Here is a 16971-nt window from a genome sequence, read left to right as displayed (position 1 = left end):
AATTAAGGGATATTACAATTTATTAGGCTAGAAAACAGAAGCTGTAAAAGTGAGCGTCCCTAACTCACAAGGTGAAAGTTTTCAAGTTTTAGAAGTTATTCAGTACCATTTCCATTGCACTCTGTTTGTTAAAAAGAATCATTAAGGTCAGCCTAGATTCAAGGCTTGGAGCACACACACACACACAAACACACACATACACTTCTTTTGTTTTTATTTTTTGTACTTGCAGATGAACAGAATGCCTTTCTTAAAAAAAGAATTATTTATTTTTACGTGGTGCTAAGGATCAAACCCAATGCCTCACACATGTTAGGCAAGCGCTTTCCCACTGAGCTACAGTCTCAACCCACACATATACTCCTTGATGGAATAAGTGAAAAGATTTGCATACAAGTTTTTTTTTTTTAAAGAGAGAGAGAGAGAGAGAGAGAGAGAGAATTTTTAATATTTATTTTTTAGTTTTCGGAGGACACAACATCTTTGTTTGTATGTGGTGCTGAGGATTGAACCCGGGCCGCACACATGCCAGGTGAGTGCACTACCGCTTGAGCCACATCCCCAGTCCATTGCATACAAGTTTTTAAACCTTCACATGATGTGCCATTATATTTTTTTTACTAAGATCCCAACTTTGTTTGTATATAATGTGTGTTTCTACTATTGTCATGTATGTAAGAAATAAATTTTTAAAAAAAGACTCCAACTTTGTATATATGTATTATGAGTTGGATATTGAACGCCACATAATTTAAGATATAAGGTTACAACTCAAGTATTATTTAAGCAAAGCTATTGCACAGCATGTAGCCTATATTTTTAAAATTACAATGGTATTCTTTATGTTCTTTTTCAAAAGTTTGAAAATATGTTTCAAACATAACAGACAGAATGTATTAGCAAAAAGTGTTTGTCATAGCACCGACTTGCTTGAAATAATTGTTAAAAATACAAATCAGATGTAAATGCTATGTATTTTTGTAGACAACAGATGATATTAAATTGTTTTGTAGATATGTTTCCCCCAAACTCCCCTCCCTACAATTACCAGTGCTTTAGAAATGATTCACTTGTTAAAAAGCAGTATCCTTAGTGTAAGAGCTCATATAGTTGGTTTTATGGCTCACATATTTTAATTGTCATTATTTCAATTAGGAATCATTCATCCCACTTTATTCTTGATAAAGCTAATTTCTAAGTCTGCTACACTCTACTAGATTATTGCATTAAAAGAAATTCACTTTATTGTTCTCTGAGAAGAATATTATTCTTATTTAGAGAAGGCTTTAAATTGTAGAGCTGGCCTCAGCTACAAATAAAATCCACCTTATGCTTTTGGTTTGATATGCTATGACCCACACTTCTGCCCTAATGTAACTCTCTTATCCAGTTACCATCCAAGCAGTCCCATGGGAAGTTCAGGTTTATGCTTTGAATGTGAGTATCATTTTCTTCCTTTGAGCAAAGAAAACATGAGAAATTGCCAGGAAGAAATCTTTTTTATAGACAAATGTTAGTCATGTTCTAATATAAAAGTGGGGAAAAATTTTTCTATGAAAGTAGTTATACATTGAAAATGAGAATAAATTGCTATGATTCTGCAACTTTTATTTCTAAGGTCATATCTCATGCTTAGATTAGGACCATACTCTTCTAGGATGTCCCTCTCCACTATATCCCAGGAAATTCTAATTCACACCACTGTCTGTTCTACTCCTGACACCATATTTGCCACACATCTTGTCATTCATTATAATCTGCTTTACATTTTTTAACTTCTATCTTATATGTGAACATTATTCCCCCAACCACAGTGTAAATCCCCCCAATACTGAAAATAACATTTTATATGCCTTATAATACCTTCTAATATAGCATTGGATATAAATATAATAGATGCTTAATGATTACATGGTTGTTTTGATCTAATTTTAATTAAATTATTGAGAAGTAACCTATTATATCTAAAGAGTAAACAAACTAGCTGTTATTTTCTTTGCCCATTTATTAATTGGGTTTTTTAATGTGAAATTTTTTGAGTTCTTTTTATATCCTGGATATTAATGCTGTATCTGAGGAGCAGGTGGCAAAGATTATTTTCCCATTCTGTAGGCTCTCTCTTTATGCTTTTGAATGTTTCCTTTGCTGTGAAGGAAAATTTGATGCCATCTCATTTATTGAATTTTGATTTTACTTCTTGTACTTTAGGAGTCTTGTTAAAGAAGTCATTTCTTGAGCAGAAATGTTGGAGTGTTGTTGGGTCTAAACAGACATTTCTCAAAAGAATAAATACAAATGGTCAACAAATATATAAAAAATGTTCAATAACTCTAGAAATTAGATATGCAAATTTGCTGGGAGCCATTAGCCAAATAGGTATGACAATTTCCTTGCCAGCATACCCCATGTTGCTTAGTGGAAGGACTCCTGGAAATAGGACATTTTGCAGTGACATTGCATGTAGTGACCTTGCTCAAGGACCAAGGCGGATCCGAGTTTAGGGCGTTCCCGGTTTAGGACTATCCGGGTTTAGGGTGGTTCCAGGTTTAAGATTATTCCTGCTGGGAATAGGGCGTATCCTGCTGCCTGAGTTCCCCTTGAGTTCTCACGGGATTCAGACAGTATTTTTTGGGAGACAGAAGCCCAGTGGGGGTGGATTTGGGCAGAGAATGTGGATTTCCCCAGAACGTGATTGTAGATGGCTGGTGTGAGTTCGGGAATAAAGAGTTGCTGTTTGAATCTACAAGCTGTGTGGTGGCTCCTGATTTTGTGCCCAGCCAGACTGCGGCACAAATTAAATACACTGAGATTTTATCTAACTCCAGTAAGAATGGCAATTATCAAGAATACAAGTAATAATCACTGTTGTCAAGGGTACACTCATATAATGCTGGTGAGACTGCAAGTTTGTGCAACTGCTCTGGAAAGCAGTATGGAGATTTCTCAAAAACCTAGGAATGGAATGGAACCACCTTTTGACCCAGCTGTCCCACTCTTTGGTATATATCCAAAGGATTTTATATCAAAATACTACAGAGATGCAGCCACATCAATGTTTATAAAAACACAATTCATGATATCTAAGCTATGGAGACAAGCTAGGTGCCCCTCAATAGATGAATGGATAAAGAAAATTTATATATACACAATGGAGAATTACTCAGCCATAAAGAAGAATGATTTTATGGTATTTGTTGGTAAATGGATGGAAATGGAGACTATCATGCTAAGTGAAATAAACCAGGCCAAAAGGTCAAAGGTCAAATGTTTCCCTGGAAAACATTTAGTGGAATCTGATTCAAAATAATGTGGGGGTTTAATAAAAAGAATAGGGGAAAGATCAGTGGAGTAGATGGGGGGCAATGGGGGAAGGGAGGAGGGATGTTGGAATGAATCTGACCTAACATTCTTATGTGCATGTGTGAATATACCATAGTGAATCTCACCATCGTGTAGATCTTCCACAAGACATTAATTTAAAAAAAATATATGGGTAGGTGGTAGAGGGATCAGTGGCATGGAGGGGGTGAGTGGGGGTGGGGAAGTACTAGGGACTAAATTAGAACAAATAATGTCCCATGCTCTTATAATTATGTCAAAATGGATTCTATTATGTATTACTAAAATGAACCAATCAAGAAAGAAAAATTAGCTTTAGTACCAAATTTTTATAACTAATTTCTTCAATTTAAAATAATATTTTTAATGATAATAATCAACTTATAAGCTAAATGAATATTAAGAAAGTAATAAAAATAATTTACACTTGGACAAATATTAATTATTGTACATCAAAACAAAATGAAAGATCTTGGGCAAGAGTAAAAATAACAGAAAATTTATAAATTATAAGAGAAAATAAATAAAAACTGAAGTAATTATGATTTCAGCTTTACTTATTGACTAGAATTTTCACATTACTTGTATCTGCATTGAAACAAATAAAAACAATAACTCAAAGGAGCTGGGGTTGTGGCTAAGCGGTAGAGCACTCCCCTGGCACGTGTGAGGCCCTGGATTTGATCCTCAGCACCACATATAAATAAATAAATAAAGGCATTGTGTCAACTACAACTAAAAAATATTTAAAAAAAAAACACAACTCAAAGAAGAAAATTTCTGAGATAAAAATTCATGATAGGACACAGAATGAAAACTTTAAAGAGTTCAAATGTTCCATTAGAATCACAGAATGTCAGAGCATGAAGCAATGTAAAGATGCCTACCTAATGTAAGATATGAGGTATCTTAGATTAAGAGGATTTCTGAGATTTGCAATATGTGTGAAAATTAGTGACTAAATCAGGAATTGATAAAAATTGATAAAAATGTCTAACTCTCTTTCCATGCCCTTTTTATGTAATTGTGTGTGAGTGTGTGTGAAATCCATTCACCTCTCAAATAATAATAGGCATTGACTAGTTTTTCAATGATGTTACTGAATACTTAAAACCACTTTCTTTTCCAAGGAATGTTTCAAATTATCCATTTATTATATATTATCATTTTTTACCACTTACACCGAATGTCAGTGAAGTATTGTTAATCTTTCTGATTGGTATAGGAGACCAAATAATACTTGTCATACTACATCTTATGGACCAAGAAATAATATCTTGATTGGCATGAACTCTTTACCAATTTAAGACTGGTTTTCAACAAAAAACAAAATTTTTAGCAATGAATTATTGATTTGATGATCAAATAGCTCTGTGTTTTCTTTAAAACTTATCTACTAAAATTAATACAAACTTTTATTTTTTAAGTGGCTTTTTAATAAATATGTGGCTTGTACCCCATGGCCAAAGAAGGCAATAATTAGCAACAGCATATTTTATTGATTTAGTATGCATCCAAAATACATAATCAACAAATGATTTCAGAAAAAAAAATATACTATGAGAAAATTCAGCAGACTGCTTGCACAGCACAGGTAATCAATGCACATATATTTAATGAATAAAACCATTTTTCTCAATAGTGTTGTGATTTCGATCTCTCTTTGCCTTGGGACTTACAACCAGGAAACTATGTAAAACATACACAAAAATAAGTAGGTGGACCAAAAAAGTAAATGATCAGTACCAGATGCAGATGCATAATGGAGATAATATATGCTCCAGTGGTTCAGTGAAAGGAGAAATGCTTAAAGCCAGGGGTGGGGTTATATGGGGTGTGGCTCATACTGACTAAATGCTTCTGCTACAAAGAAACTTCCTCAGAAGAAAATAAGAATGGTTCTGCAATTAAATCCTTTGAAGATTGTTTCACTGTTCCCATATAGACAGCTTTTGAATGCAATATGTAGGACAGTGTATTCAACTGAAGTGCAAAAATCTTTTCAAAAAAAAGCAATTTCCTTATTACCTTAGGATCAAATAATAAATAATAATAATAGATGCAGCTTGTGGAGGAAAAAGACACACTCCCATTTATTCTCTTTTTGTGTTTCACCTTAAAAGAAGCTTTGATAGTTTTATACATCAGTCAGCATCCAGCTTATTTCCGTGCTGATGTGTTAACCTTCTCCCTCTGGACACTTGGGATATTAATATTATCCTCTGTAACAATCAGCAGACGAAATAAAGCATTTACGCAAATACTGCAAATTAGATTAAACTGCAGTTCTGATGTAACCCTGTGACATACAGTTTCTTGCGCATTAAGCCAAATGTACAAGCATTTAATGACTAATCCTTTTAGGTATTTTAATACCCACATGAAGATTTATTGAGGAGAAAGGGAAAGCATATGCGGTTTTCCGTTAGAGCCTGCCTGCGGGCGGAGGATTGAGCAGATTGGCTTTTTTTAATTAATATTTCAGTTCTTTGTGTTTTGGCGGGCAGATTGCACGTGGCCTGGTACTGAACGGACAGCTCCTTTCTCTTTAGGCTGTGCGCTGGGGGCTAGCAGTCTAGAGGGCAGTGGCAGACCCGGGAGAGAGGGAAGAAGAGAAGGAGGGGGCAGGAGAGTGAGATCAAGTGCTGAATAGTGCCCCCCCCCCTTTTTTTATACCCCACACAGCCATAGGCTTACCTCCTCCAGAAATTAACCTACTGATCTATATTGGTAGAATTAGTCATACTAGCAGCCTTCACAGTTCAGCCACAAAAGGGGAGGAGAAAGCTTGTCAGACCCTCCTCCATCCCCTGGGCTTACTACAAACAACTTTTCTGATGCTAGGAGGAGACCTTTGAAGATAAGAAAGGCAAGTTCGCCTGCGTTTTAGGAATCTTCCTGCAGATGGGAGGATTTTAACTAATGAAATCTCTGGGATCACATTTTGTTTTTAATGTTAGAAACCTTGTGGAATAAAGTGTATGTGTGTATGTGTGTGTGTGTGTGTGCACAGCCTGATCAACCAACTTAAAAATATCAATGATCCTTAAATGCTTTCTCTCTCTCTTTTTTGTTTCAGTGTTTAATCCAATTAACATGCTGTTTTCAAACAAAGTTTGAACTTTGTTTTAAAGTTCATATCAGTATGAGAAAAAGACTATGGACTTGTGAGTTACTGGTAACTACGCATTGCCACTGTGTAGCTAGAAACATTAAAAGGCTATCATAAAAATAGTAACTTGAAGATATAAGGATCTTTTTGACTATATGTTCAGCATCAGTGCTGATGTGCTCAAGGTTGAGGTCTACTAAACAAAATGCCTTATGCATCTGTCAAACATGTTCCACATTTGTATTAAAAAAGAGTCCCAAGCATGCATTTCTATCTTATGGTAGGTATTACTCTTGGTACTCATTTTCAGTTCTCTCCTGAGAGTAGGGGAAAATTACACTTTCCTGTTTCTCTATCATTAAGCAGAGCCACATGATTAGATCTGGCCACTGCATTCTGGAAATCCCTTGCCCGCCCCCCCCCCACTACCATCACCACCTCAAGATGATGCAGAAATAAAATGCCACTTGATCACTGTGCTGCTAAGTGGAGGACAGCCTCTTGGTGAGGTCTAACTCCACACTGGCTTGCATATCACAGATAAACTTTTATATTGTTAAGCCACACAGATTTACCCATAGTGGTGGGTGTGGTTTCTTCATATGACTAATGAACTCCTTTAAAAGAAAAAATGTAAATTTTGCATAGTCAGAATTATCAATGATTGGTTTGGGGGCGGGTATTATAAACCAATGCTGTTCAATAGAAATGAAATCCAAGCCACATACATAATTTAAAATTTTCTAGTAGCCACACTTTTAAAAGGGAAAAACTGAGAAAATTGACTTTTATAGTCAATTTTATTTATCAATACATGCAAAAGTTTATCAACAATCAATATAAAAATTATGAAATATTTTACATTCTCTTTTTCATACTAAGTATTTGAAAATCAAGTATGTATTTTACAATTAGAGTTCATATCAATTTGGACTAGCTTCCTTTCAAATTGCCAATGACTTCTAGCCCAAAACCATGAGGCCTACACCTATAACTAAGGAAACTGGGTTTGTAACTTGTTGCAGCAAGAAAGAAAACACATCATGAGAAACCTTGAAACCATCTCAGTAACAGAGTATGTAAAAGGACTTCCTTCTAGGATTTGGAGAACTTTCCAGGCATGGTGGCAACTCCCAGTAACTGAAGCGAAGAAGACAGGAGTATTGAAAGTTCAAGGCCAGCCTGAGCAACTTAATGAGACTCTGTTTCTAAGTAAAATAAAAAGGACTGGGAGTTATCTCAGTAGTACAGCATTCCTAGGTTCAATCCCTAATACCAAAAAACAAACAAACAAAAGCAAGAGGACTGTATGATCAAATATCTCAATAAACTTTTTATACGGAGTAAAGATAAGAGTAAGGCTACAGCTGTAATTAGAAAAGAAGATGTAATTCACATTAGCCCAGAGGGGAATACAGTTGATATTTTGTGGCTTAGACAATATTAAAGATTTATCTGTATTCAAATGTAATTACAGTGGTCTTTTTTCATCTTGATTCTCATGGTCACAGAGTAATCATACCTGATGTTGATATTCTGCCAGATTTTTATATTCAGTAGGAGAGAAATGAGTGTTAGACCAATTTGTAGTAACACTGAGGCCTAGTTGATAGCATTTGGCAAACTGGGGTGTTAAGCGCTATTGCTGTTGTTTTTCTCAAAACACTAGCATTAGCCTGGTAGGGCTGCCATAACAAAATACCACAAACTAGGTAAGTTAATAGGCATTTGCTTCTCACACACAGTTGTGGAGGCTGGAAGTCCAAGATCAAGGTATCAGCATACTTGGTTTCTCCAGAGGCTTCTCTTCTCACTGTCTCCTCATATGAGCTCTCCTCTGTTGTATCCTCCTCTTTTCACAAGAATACCTGTCCTACTGAATTAGAATCCACCCTTTCTTATGACCTTAATGAAACTTAATTACCCCTTATCTCCAAATAGAGAGATTAGGAGATTAGGGTTTTAACATACAAATTGGGGGTGTGAATATAATTCAGCCTATAATAGTGTTCAATAGTAACCTGTGGCCAGTCATTCTATATAAAACAGCACAGTTACAGATAATGTGATACTGATTCTCTTCCCTAGAGACTTGTACTGGCAGGAGAAATTTCTCAATAGAATCAGGAAGATTTTAGAATTTTCACTTCTAATAAACAAGCTCTAAATTTTCTTTGGTCCCTATGTTATACTGACTCATAGAAATGAGTTGTGAAATTAGTGTTAAGTGTCCCTATATTGTATATTAGACTACTTAGGTAGATAAAACACCTTCCTATCTTTTAGCATTTCTTAATGTTCAATGTACCACTTCTTTATAATAAATTTATGATGTGTATAAGATACTTAATTCTGAGCCGGACATGGTGGCACATACCTATAATCCCAGTGACTCAAGAGGCAGAGGCAAGAGGATTGAAAATCCAAGGCCATCCTGGGAAACTTAGCAAGACCCCATCTCAAAATAAAACAAAAAAAGTTGAGGTGTAGCTCAGAGATGTAGTGCTTATGGGTTCAACATCCAGTACTGCAAAAGAAATTTTTAAAAATATACTTTATCATTCAAAATCACTCAAATCCATCATTATACAAAATACATGTATGAAGATGTGAATTTGGTGTCAACATACCTTATATACAGAGATATGATAAATTGTGGTATAAAGGTGTATTAAGAATTGTAATTCAAAAAAAAGAGAGAGCTCATGTATAATGGCATAATTTGGCATGAACATACTTCATATACAAAGTTATGAAAACTTGTGCTGTGAATGGATAATTATGAAGGTAACGCAATCCACTATTGTCATATATGTAAAAAATAAATAAAAATAAATTCAAAAATCACTCAAATGGCATTCATGCCAAACCAGTAGAGTCAAAACACAGGCCCTGTCTCCATGTTAGGTATACCACAGTGTCAGAAAGAAGATGAACTTTCTATATCTATTTCCTATTATGCCAGTAGCTTTATTCAAAGGAAAGGATAGGTCATGAAAGAGAAGCAATACTATGAGTATTGCATGGAACTAGGAGTAGTTTCCATGTTGTCTGAAATTAAAAAAAAAAAAAAAAAAAAAAAAAAAAAACATTCTTCAAAATAATCTTTGGTTTTCTGATTTTGAAAAGAAAAAAAATTGTTAAAATTAGCTATTTGAAAACACGACTTTCCTTTAAAATTTGGGTAATTTGGCTACTATAATCTATATAAAGATGAAAACAAAGATATTGAAATTTATCTATATCTTGAAGATTTTGAATTTTGCTTCCAACACTATTTGAGTTGCACTTGACCTTGTCATTAAAAGCACATTAAAATGATGACTTTCTAACAGTCTATACTACCTCCCCTCCTTCATCATCAGAATCTATCTAAGTCATGGGAGACCTTCCTCCTCTAAATCATATTTGAGTATGTGAGGAAAGAACACCAACACACACTTAGTTTTGTCACCACATAAATCTTGGCATTAAGAATAGAACATATCCTAAAAGACTAATGCTGTTTCAATGTATTTAACTAGTGAAAGAAACCTGTTCTCTTTAACGGCTAGCATATAAATATATGAGAAGTAGTGTTCACTCATACAAAGAACCTTATGCTGTATTATTTATCAGAATGTCACCATTCATTACAGATATTTCTAATATATGGTACATATTTAATTCACCACAGTCTATGTGTTTCTAGTGTCTTATAATAGAGAGAAGTTCTAATGCTAGATTTAGTCTCTAATTTCTCAAGAAAGAAGGGCTCAGGAGGTAACATTTTTCACATCTGAAGAGAGGAATGAGCAAACCTGTACTGGCCACTTCACTGAATCTCTTAAAATGGACATTCCATGATAGGGTCCACTCTAAGCCAGATTGCCAGGATGCCCTTAATGGAGCACTACAGAGGCATGTCTTCTTTTTGGCAATGATTTCTTAAGTAAAGGCTCTATGTCTAAAGACAAAGGAAAATGGGTGAGTATTTAAGTGGACAAAGTTGATCAAGAAAGAGCATATTACCAAAGGATAAGAGTGGCAGTAGGTTGTTTCTGGGGTTACAGTTTTCGCCAGTTGCAGAGAACATTGACAGGGAATTCAGAAGTCAGACTATTGGTTCCTTCAAGGCTTCCCATGATACCAGAATGTAGGGAAGTTCTAAGAAAAAAAGTTTCACCTTCTGAATCTGGAATTTGGAACACAGTCCTCCAACATGGCAATCAATAGAAATGTCTATGATAAAGACAATAATTGAATGTTGGAAAGGATAAGTCATGAAAGAGAAGCAATACTCTACACTATTAACATTGATATCAATCCAATAAGGAGACTTTACCCACTGTAAGGAAGGAGAGTTGAAGAAATAATTCATACTTTTTTTATTATTATTCTTTGGAATGTTGGAAATTGAACCCAGGGCCTCACACAGGTAGGCAAGTACTCTACCTTTGAACTCTAACTCCAGCCCCCAAATAATGTTAAAGCATAAATTATAAAGTCATTTCATACATATTGCCCCCATTTGATACAGTCTGGCTTTTAGAGTGGAGCTATTAAGTGATATGTCTGAAGTTACAGATCTCATCAGTGGCAGAATCAGTGAATACCTTACCACCCTCCACTATGCTCACAGGGCAATAAAAAAAGATAAATTCATCTTAGCTGTATTTGGATGAAGTACTATATGGTCTACAATCAGAATAGGCTTGGGAAAAAGGGACATTATCAGATAAAGGCCACAAAGTAGCAGAGCCATAGTAGGCAAATATTTTTAAAGAAATGTTCTATTGGACAAGAGGCATAATACAGCAGAAATGGTACAAAATTCTGTACATTATCCATGGACATTACAGGCAGCAAACAGATAGTAGGAAACAAAGGAATAAGGTAAATATGGAGGGGCCAGGAGTTTCAAAACAAAACTATTCAAGGGTAAGTAAAAGACAAACGTGAGGTCTAAACAGCATGCACAGAGCGTGGAGATTCGGCAAGATTACATAATGAAGTCAAGAAAGTGTAACGACAAACACTAGCGCAGCCAAGTTGAAGAATAAAAGGGCGATTGCACCAGAGATTAAGATAAATAAAATAATAAGGCATTGTTCCAGTACATACGGAAGAAAAGGTCAATGGAAAAATAAACGGGGCCTCTGAGAGGCTACTGAGGTAATTGACAGAAGAAGCAGACAAAGCTCCTTTAGAGAAAAAAATGTAACTGGAGGCCTTGGTTGCCTCAAAGCTCCCCAAGGCTAGTAGGAGGGAGAAGAGACTGGAGCTGGGGTCAGCAACTAGACAGATCCACAGGGGGTTGTCAGAAGGAGAAGAGAAGCTATGTATTAGGGTGACCATAATATGAAGGGCTGCAGATGGAGAAGCACCTCCACCCCTCACCTTACTGAAACCATGTCCAAGACATTGCAACAAAAGTGAAACAGAAACCTTTGGAGATATGGGAACATTAAGTCAAAGAAGAATCCCAGGAGAGCAGAAGGGTACCCTGGAATACATTAACAGAGGATGGGTGTGAAGGAGAAGCTAAGGGCAAGTGTGGGAGGGGAAAGGCAGGAGAGATTGATGGAGAGGGAGGGGGCAAGTATGGAGAAACAAAGGGAGGTCAGATAGAGACAGAGACAGAATAAATGAAACCTTAAAATCCAAAGTTCAAACTAGTGATTAAGCCAGGAGGAAATACTAATTAGTCAAAAAAAGAATAAGAATAGAGTGTGGGGGGAAATGAACTGTTCAAGTCTGTGGATCCCAAATGAGCTTCTTTGGACTAAATGGATGCAAGCATCTGAGTTCTAACTCCAGCTCTGGCCCTGTGCCTTGACTGACAGTGTGACTTCATACTTCAGTAAAGCTTAGGATCTGGTGGCCTTTAACATCTCCTCCAGTCAGATTTTCTTTGATGCCATTTGTCTAAGGTACTACAAAATGGACAGTGGGGAAGAAAAGGTCCTTATTAACAGAACATCTCTCTAGTAGCCTACCTAACAGCCTCCCTTTTTGTAATAATAACAGCCAACATTTAAGTTCTTTCTACTGTCCACACCGACCTACAAGGGTATATAGCCACTACATAGATTTAACTAGTGCTAAGGATGGAACTCAGGGCCTTTAGCATGATAATCTCAGCTATAATATTCACTTAACTCTTGCAACAGCTGTTCAAGCTAAATGTCAGTATTTTTCCCATTTTACAGATGAGAAAATTAAGCAAAGTCTTCAGATAAAATCAGGATTGACAGCCAGGCCCTGTGGTTCCAGAGCCAAGACTCCTGCGGTTGGGTTTCAATTGGCAACCTCAGTTGCTAGGAGGTCCCGGAGGCCAGCGCTGGATTCGCAAAGCCGAAGCTGCCCTGCGAATGGAAACCCGGTGCAAAAGGAGATTGGCAGGTATAGCTGGCCACCCCTGGGGCCGAAGATTCAGAAGGGGCCGACTGGAGCCTCCGGAAACAGAGGTAGAGGCGGACCAGCTTGGGAAGAGACCACCCTGGAAGCCGCGCGTCTTTCTCTGTGACTTTCTAAAACTAAAGGTAAGAGCCCGGAGGCTTAATTTACTGCGGAGATAGTCCAGACGACTTTGGCTGGAAGGTGTCAAAATGACACTGTAAAAGAAACTTGGACCAGGCAGTCATTGGGTGTTTTAAAGAGTTTAGAGAGCAATAGGGGAGTATAAAAGGAGGAAATTGAAAATTTTGGAAAAGTTTAGACACAGCAGCGAAAGTCAGAAGATGTAGGAAAAACTTTGGAATTGAAGCCAAAATCACTGAGTTCAAGGTCCCATGTAACGTTGGCGATCATTCACAGTTCTTTCAGCTTCACTTTCCGGGGCTTGCCTACCTGATCCCGTGGAGTAGAATAGGGCGATGGACGTCTGGGGTCTTAAGTAATTAACCGCCAGGTACTTCGGTTTCCTCGTCTTTGCGAAGAGAATATGTTTGCACTAATACCTACCTCATCCTATTGCTGTGAAAATAAAATAATATAAATGTTTTTAAACGGCTGGCAACAGGGCCTGGCTCCTATGATAAGTGCTCAATAAATATTTGCTGTTACTGTTGCTTTGTTGTTACTCTTTCCTCTACAAAAAGAGGATAATAATCATACATTTCCTTCCTACTTGAGTGGTGAAGAGGCGTGTTCTCAGGTTCAAATGAGTCAATACCAATAAAAAGCGCTTGGTAAAATGAGGCTCCCCGTACAATCCGAAGGCTGGCAAACGAACTTTCAAAACCTCCTAGAACGCTGGAGGACAGAGTGCATATATCTTTCGGAACTCAAGCATTTCTTAGTCCAAAGCGGCAAATTTCCCATGAAAGAGCTTTGAGACCTTATCGAGAGAAGAGTTGGTTTCCCGCTTAAATGATCGCGTCCAGCCAGGAGGCCTCCAGGGCATCTTGCCCTCGCGGGTCTCCCGCCTGCGGCCTGAGGGTGAAGGCCCCCTAACAGGGTAGGGCTGGTCAAGCAGGCTCTGCGCGCGCACGAGCTGCATGCACTGGGTTGGGCTAGTCCGCGATCTGCCAGTTTGGCGGCTGTTGAAGGGCTGGGAGCCTGCCCACTCAAATGAGGACCCTAGCCCTAAGTTTCACTGTCATCAAAGACTTCAGACAATAGAGTTCTCCCATTTAATTTTCTACTAATACGTTCGCAAGCCTTTTTAATTGCTTGCAAATGCATTTTCCCTGTACGGTTATGGAATCCGTATTGCCTATCGCTGCAAGGCTAAGGCGGAATAGAAATCTGTGGAAGGCTTTTGATAAACAGCTCAGAGGGCAGGGCAGGGTCGGAAAGGAGGAGGTAAAAAGGAAAAGAAAAGAAAAGAGAGAGAGAGAGAAGAGAGAAGTGGGAGGGAGAGAGAGAAGAGAGAAGGGGGAGGGAGAGAGAAAAAAAGAAAGAAAGAAAAAGAAAGAGAGAAAGAAAGAGAAAGAGAAGGAAGAAAGAAAGAAGAGTTTAAAAAATCGATGACAATCCTTAAACTGAAATAACTGGAAAGTCTGTCAGAAATGTTAATTTCCCCTAAACATTCTAAAGCTTTTTAAAAAAAAAAAAAAAAAAAAAAAGTCTGCCTTTTCTCATTTGCAATTAGGTAATGGATGCAGAGAGGTCCTTTTGTTGTCAAAGGTGGATTGGGGGTGATATACCTAGAGGAAAGGGAAAGGGAGGGATATTCAGAGACTGAAAGGAAAGTAAGCACTACGTTGGGAAGAAGTGGAAGAAAGGAGAAGCCCTTGAGTGTGAGCACTCACATTGTAGTTCCCTGACCTCAGCGCAGCGCTTGAGTGTGAGAACTCACATTGCAGTGCCCTTTGGCCCCAGCTGCCCATGTAACTGGGTCAAGTTTAGATGGCTTGCTCTTGCCCAGTATTTCCTTGATTGTTTGGAACATTTTTCTGCCCCCACTTTGTTTGTTGGGGGGTTGGTGAAAACCCAACCAATTTTTTGTCTTTCTGTCACCTGAAGGATTAGGCCCACTCCTCTACCCACCTCAACTGTGACTGGGAGAGGTTAGGTTAGAAGACACACACCACTGTAAGTGGTGGATCACTTACAGTGAAGTTTTGAGTCTTTAAAATTCTGAATAATTGAAACTCAGGCTCCTTGGGGATAGAACCCTGAGAAGTTACTCTGTGATTGGTTTTTGGAGATCCACAGCTGAGCACCTCTTGGAAGTCTATCCAGGAGAAGGTACTCAGAGGAGGGAATTCTCAAAGGGGTAGCTGAGTACCTGAGAGTGGTCAAAACAAGGACAGCCTTAGATAGGACACAGATGTCCTTTGGCTGCTCTTGATTCTTTAAAGACATCCTTTTTCATACAAGATATGGAGTGTAAAAGAGAGATGCTGAAAGCAGTAGGAGAAGTACACATATTCATATCTACACCTCTTGTTTTGCTTTGTGTAAAGAGCATCACCTACTACTTTGGATCCTCAGTGCACCACTGTTCTCCTAAACAAGTATTCTTTCAAAGCCAGAGGGTAGAAATAGGATCCCTATTGTGCAAACTCATGTCTCAGTTATGGAGCTGCATGCCCCACTGGAACAGAGCATACTAATTTCATTCTTAGAAAATGTTCACACATACTTGCTTAATGGTACAAATTTGATGAATTCAATCTCATATGTACTTCTCTCTAAAAGTGAAGGTAGGACAAAGGAAAGACATAAAAGAGGGAGAAAGGAAAGAAGGAAAAGGGAGGGTAGAATTGAGGAAGATATTCTGGTTGATTCATGTGTGTAAATATATTCAAGGAAATTCTTTTTTGGTAGAAAATGCCCAAATAATTGCAATTATAACTCTACTTTGCTTTAGTGTTACATGGGCAGTTTTGTGAGAGAATTTACTAAAGGAATGAGAACAAATTAAATCTAATTTGCAGGAGCAAAGGAAAAACAAGTAGCCAAAAAAGAAAACAAACCTGAAGGAATACATGTTTATTAAAGTTAGGGCTAGGCACAATATGGCTGGTCTTATTCACCAACCTCAAACAAGCCATGTGCAGCAGATCCTTTTAGTGATGATGTTTGAGATTAGGTCCAAACTTGCAGTACCAACCTAGAAGTTCAGAAAAGGGGCCTACAATTTTCAAAAATTGTCTTCCAGCCCTAGACCCTAATCTAAACAAAAATAATGCATATAAAGATTTCTTAGCAGATTCCTAAAGTAACTTCATAAGGGCAATCCCTCCTAGAGCATAAAACTAGAGCACAAAACTAGAGCACCAGGTGCTAAAGGGATACCCTTTTTGGCTTCTACCCTGCCAGGGTGGCAGGGCTTCTCCATGCTCTTGTGGGCTATTTTGAGTGGGCAAGTATTGACCTGGCCTCTGGCTGAGGCTAGAATGCACACCACTAGTTCTCCCATGGAGGGGGCCCCAGGCACCGCCCTGTCTCCAATATATTGTGGCTAGTTAATTCAATTACGCCACCCGCTGGAGAGTGTGTGGCCAATCATTCTCCAGGAAAGGGGCAAAACAGAGAAAGAGGAATTAACTTTGCTGAAAAGCCCAGACTTTGGGTCAAGCAAGATGGCACTTATTAATTGCTCAAGACTATTAATTGGATGGGAGGGGGAGAGGTGGGAGAGCTGTCTGACAAAAACAAATCCAGTGCATGCACATCACACACAAGGCACCAAACCACACACCTGCCTCAATGAATTTCTTTACAAAAGGGGCGAGCTGAGCAACCCCAGAGCAGATGGAAGGGAACACTGACCAGTGTGTGCATATGGCATGGATGATTTCCTCAATTTTTCTTTCAGGGAGAAACAGCTTTTTCTTTTTTCTTTTCTTTTCTTTTTTTTTTTTTTTTAAGTTAAGATGATGTGGGAGGGAGCAGTTGGCCAAGTGAAGTTTCTTTAAGGTTTAGATGCTTGTATAGGGAGTCTAGGACATGGGAACAGCGAAACTATTTCCAAAGATGGAGGCCCTGATGAAGTAGATCCCCAAAGTAAAAGTGATACACATTTCCTTCCTGATTTATATACCTTAATTGCAAATAAAAGGATTGTTCTCATTCTCTGTGATCTT

General features: G+C 37.8%; 1 protein-coding gene and 1 long non-coding RNA gene across 3 annotated transcripts in view; one reads left to right on the top strand and one right to left on the bottom strand.

Annotated features, from left to right (window-relative positions):
• LOC124102341 (uncharacterized) overlaps nt 1–14018 on the bottom strand; it is a 61547-nt gene extending 47529 nt beyond the window's left edge. The window contains exon 1 of one of the 2 annotated variants that reach the window (XR_009228121.1): nt 13283–14018. This is a non-coding gene — a long non-coding RNA (uncharacterized LOC124102341). The remainder of the gene's footprint in view (nt 1–13282) is intronic. The other variant, XR_009228122.1, reaches the window with a different exon arrangement.
• The window catches only part of Tfap2d (transcription factor AP-2 delta), a 66482-nt gene continuing 62158 nt past the window's right edge, over nt 12648–16971 (top strand). The window contains exon 1 of the mRNA XM_046458610.2: nt 12648–12975. Coding sequence (XP_046314566.1) covers nt 12805–12975 — 171 coding nt within the window. The 5' untranslated portion in view covers nt 12648–12804. The remainder of the gene's footprint in view (nt 12976–16971) is intronic.

Source organism: Marmota monax, unplaced genomic scaffold (genome assembly GCF_021218885.2).
Source record: "Marmota monax isolate L192 unplaced genomic scaffold, Marmota_monax_Labrador192_F-V1.1 WCK01_AAM20220418_F8-fsc00191, whole genome shotgun sequence".
In the NCBI taxonomy this organism is placed as follows: domain Eukaryota; kingdom Metazoa; phylum Chordata; class Mammalia; order Rodentia; family Sciuridae; genus Marmota; species Marmota monax.
The sequence above is the reverse complement of the archived record's forward strand: the minus strand, read 5'-3'. Positions and strand labels throughout refer to the sequence as shown.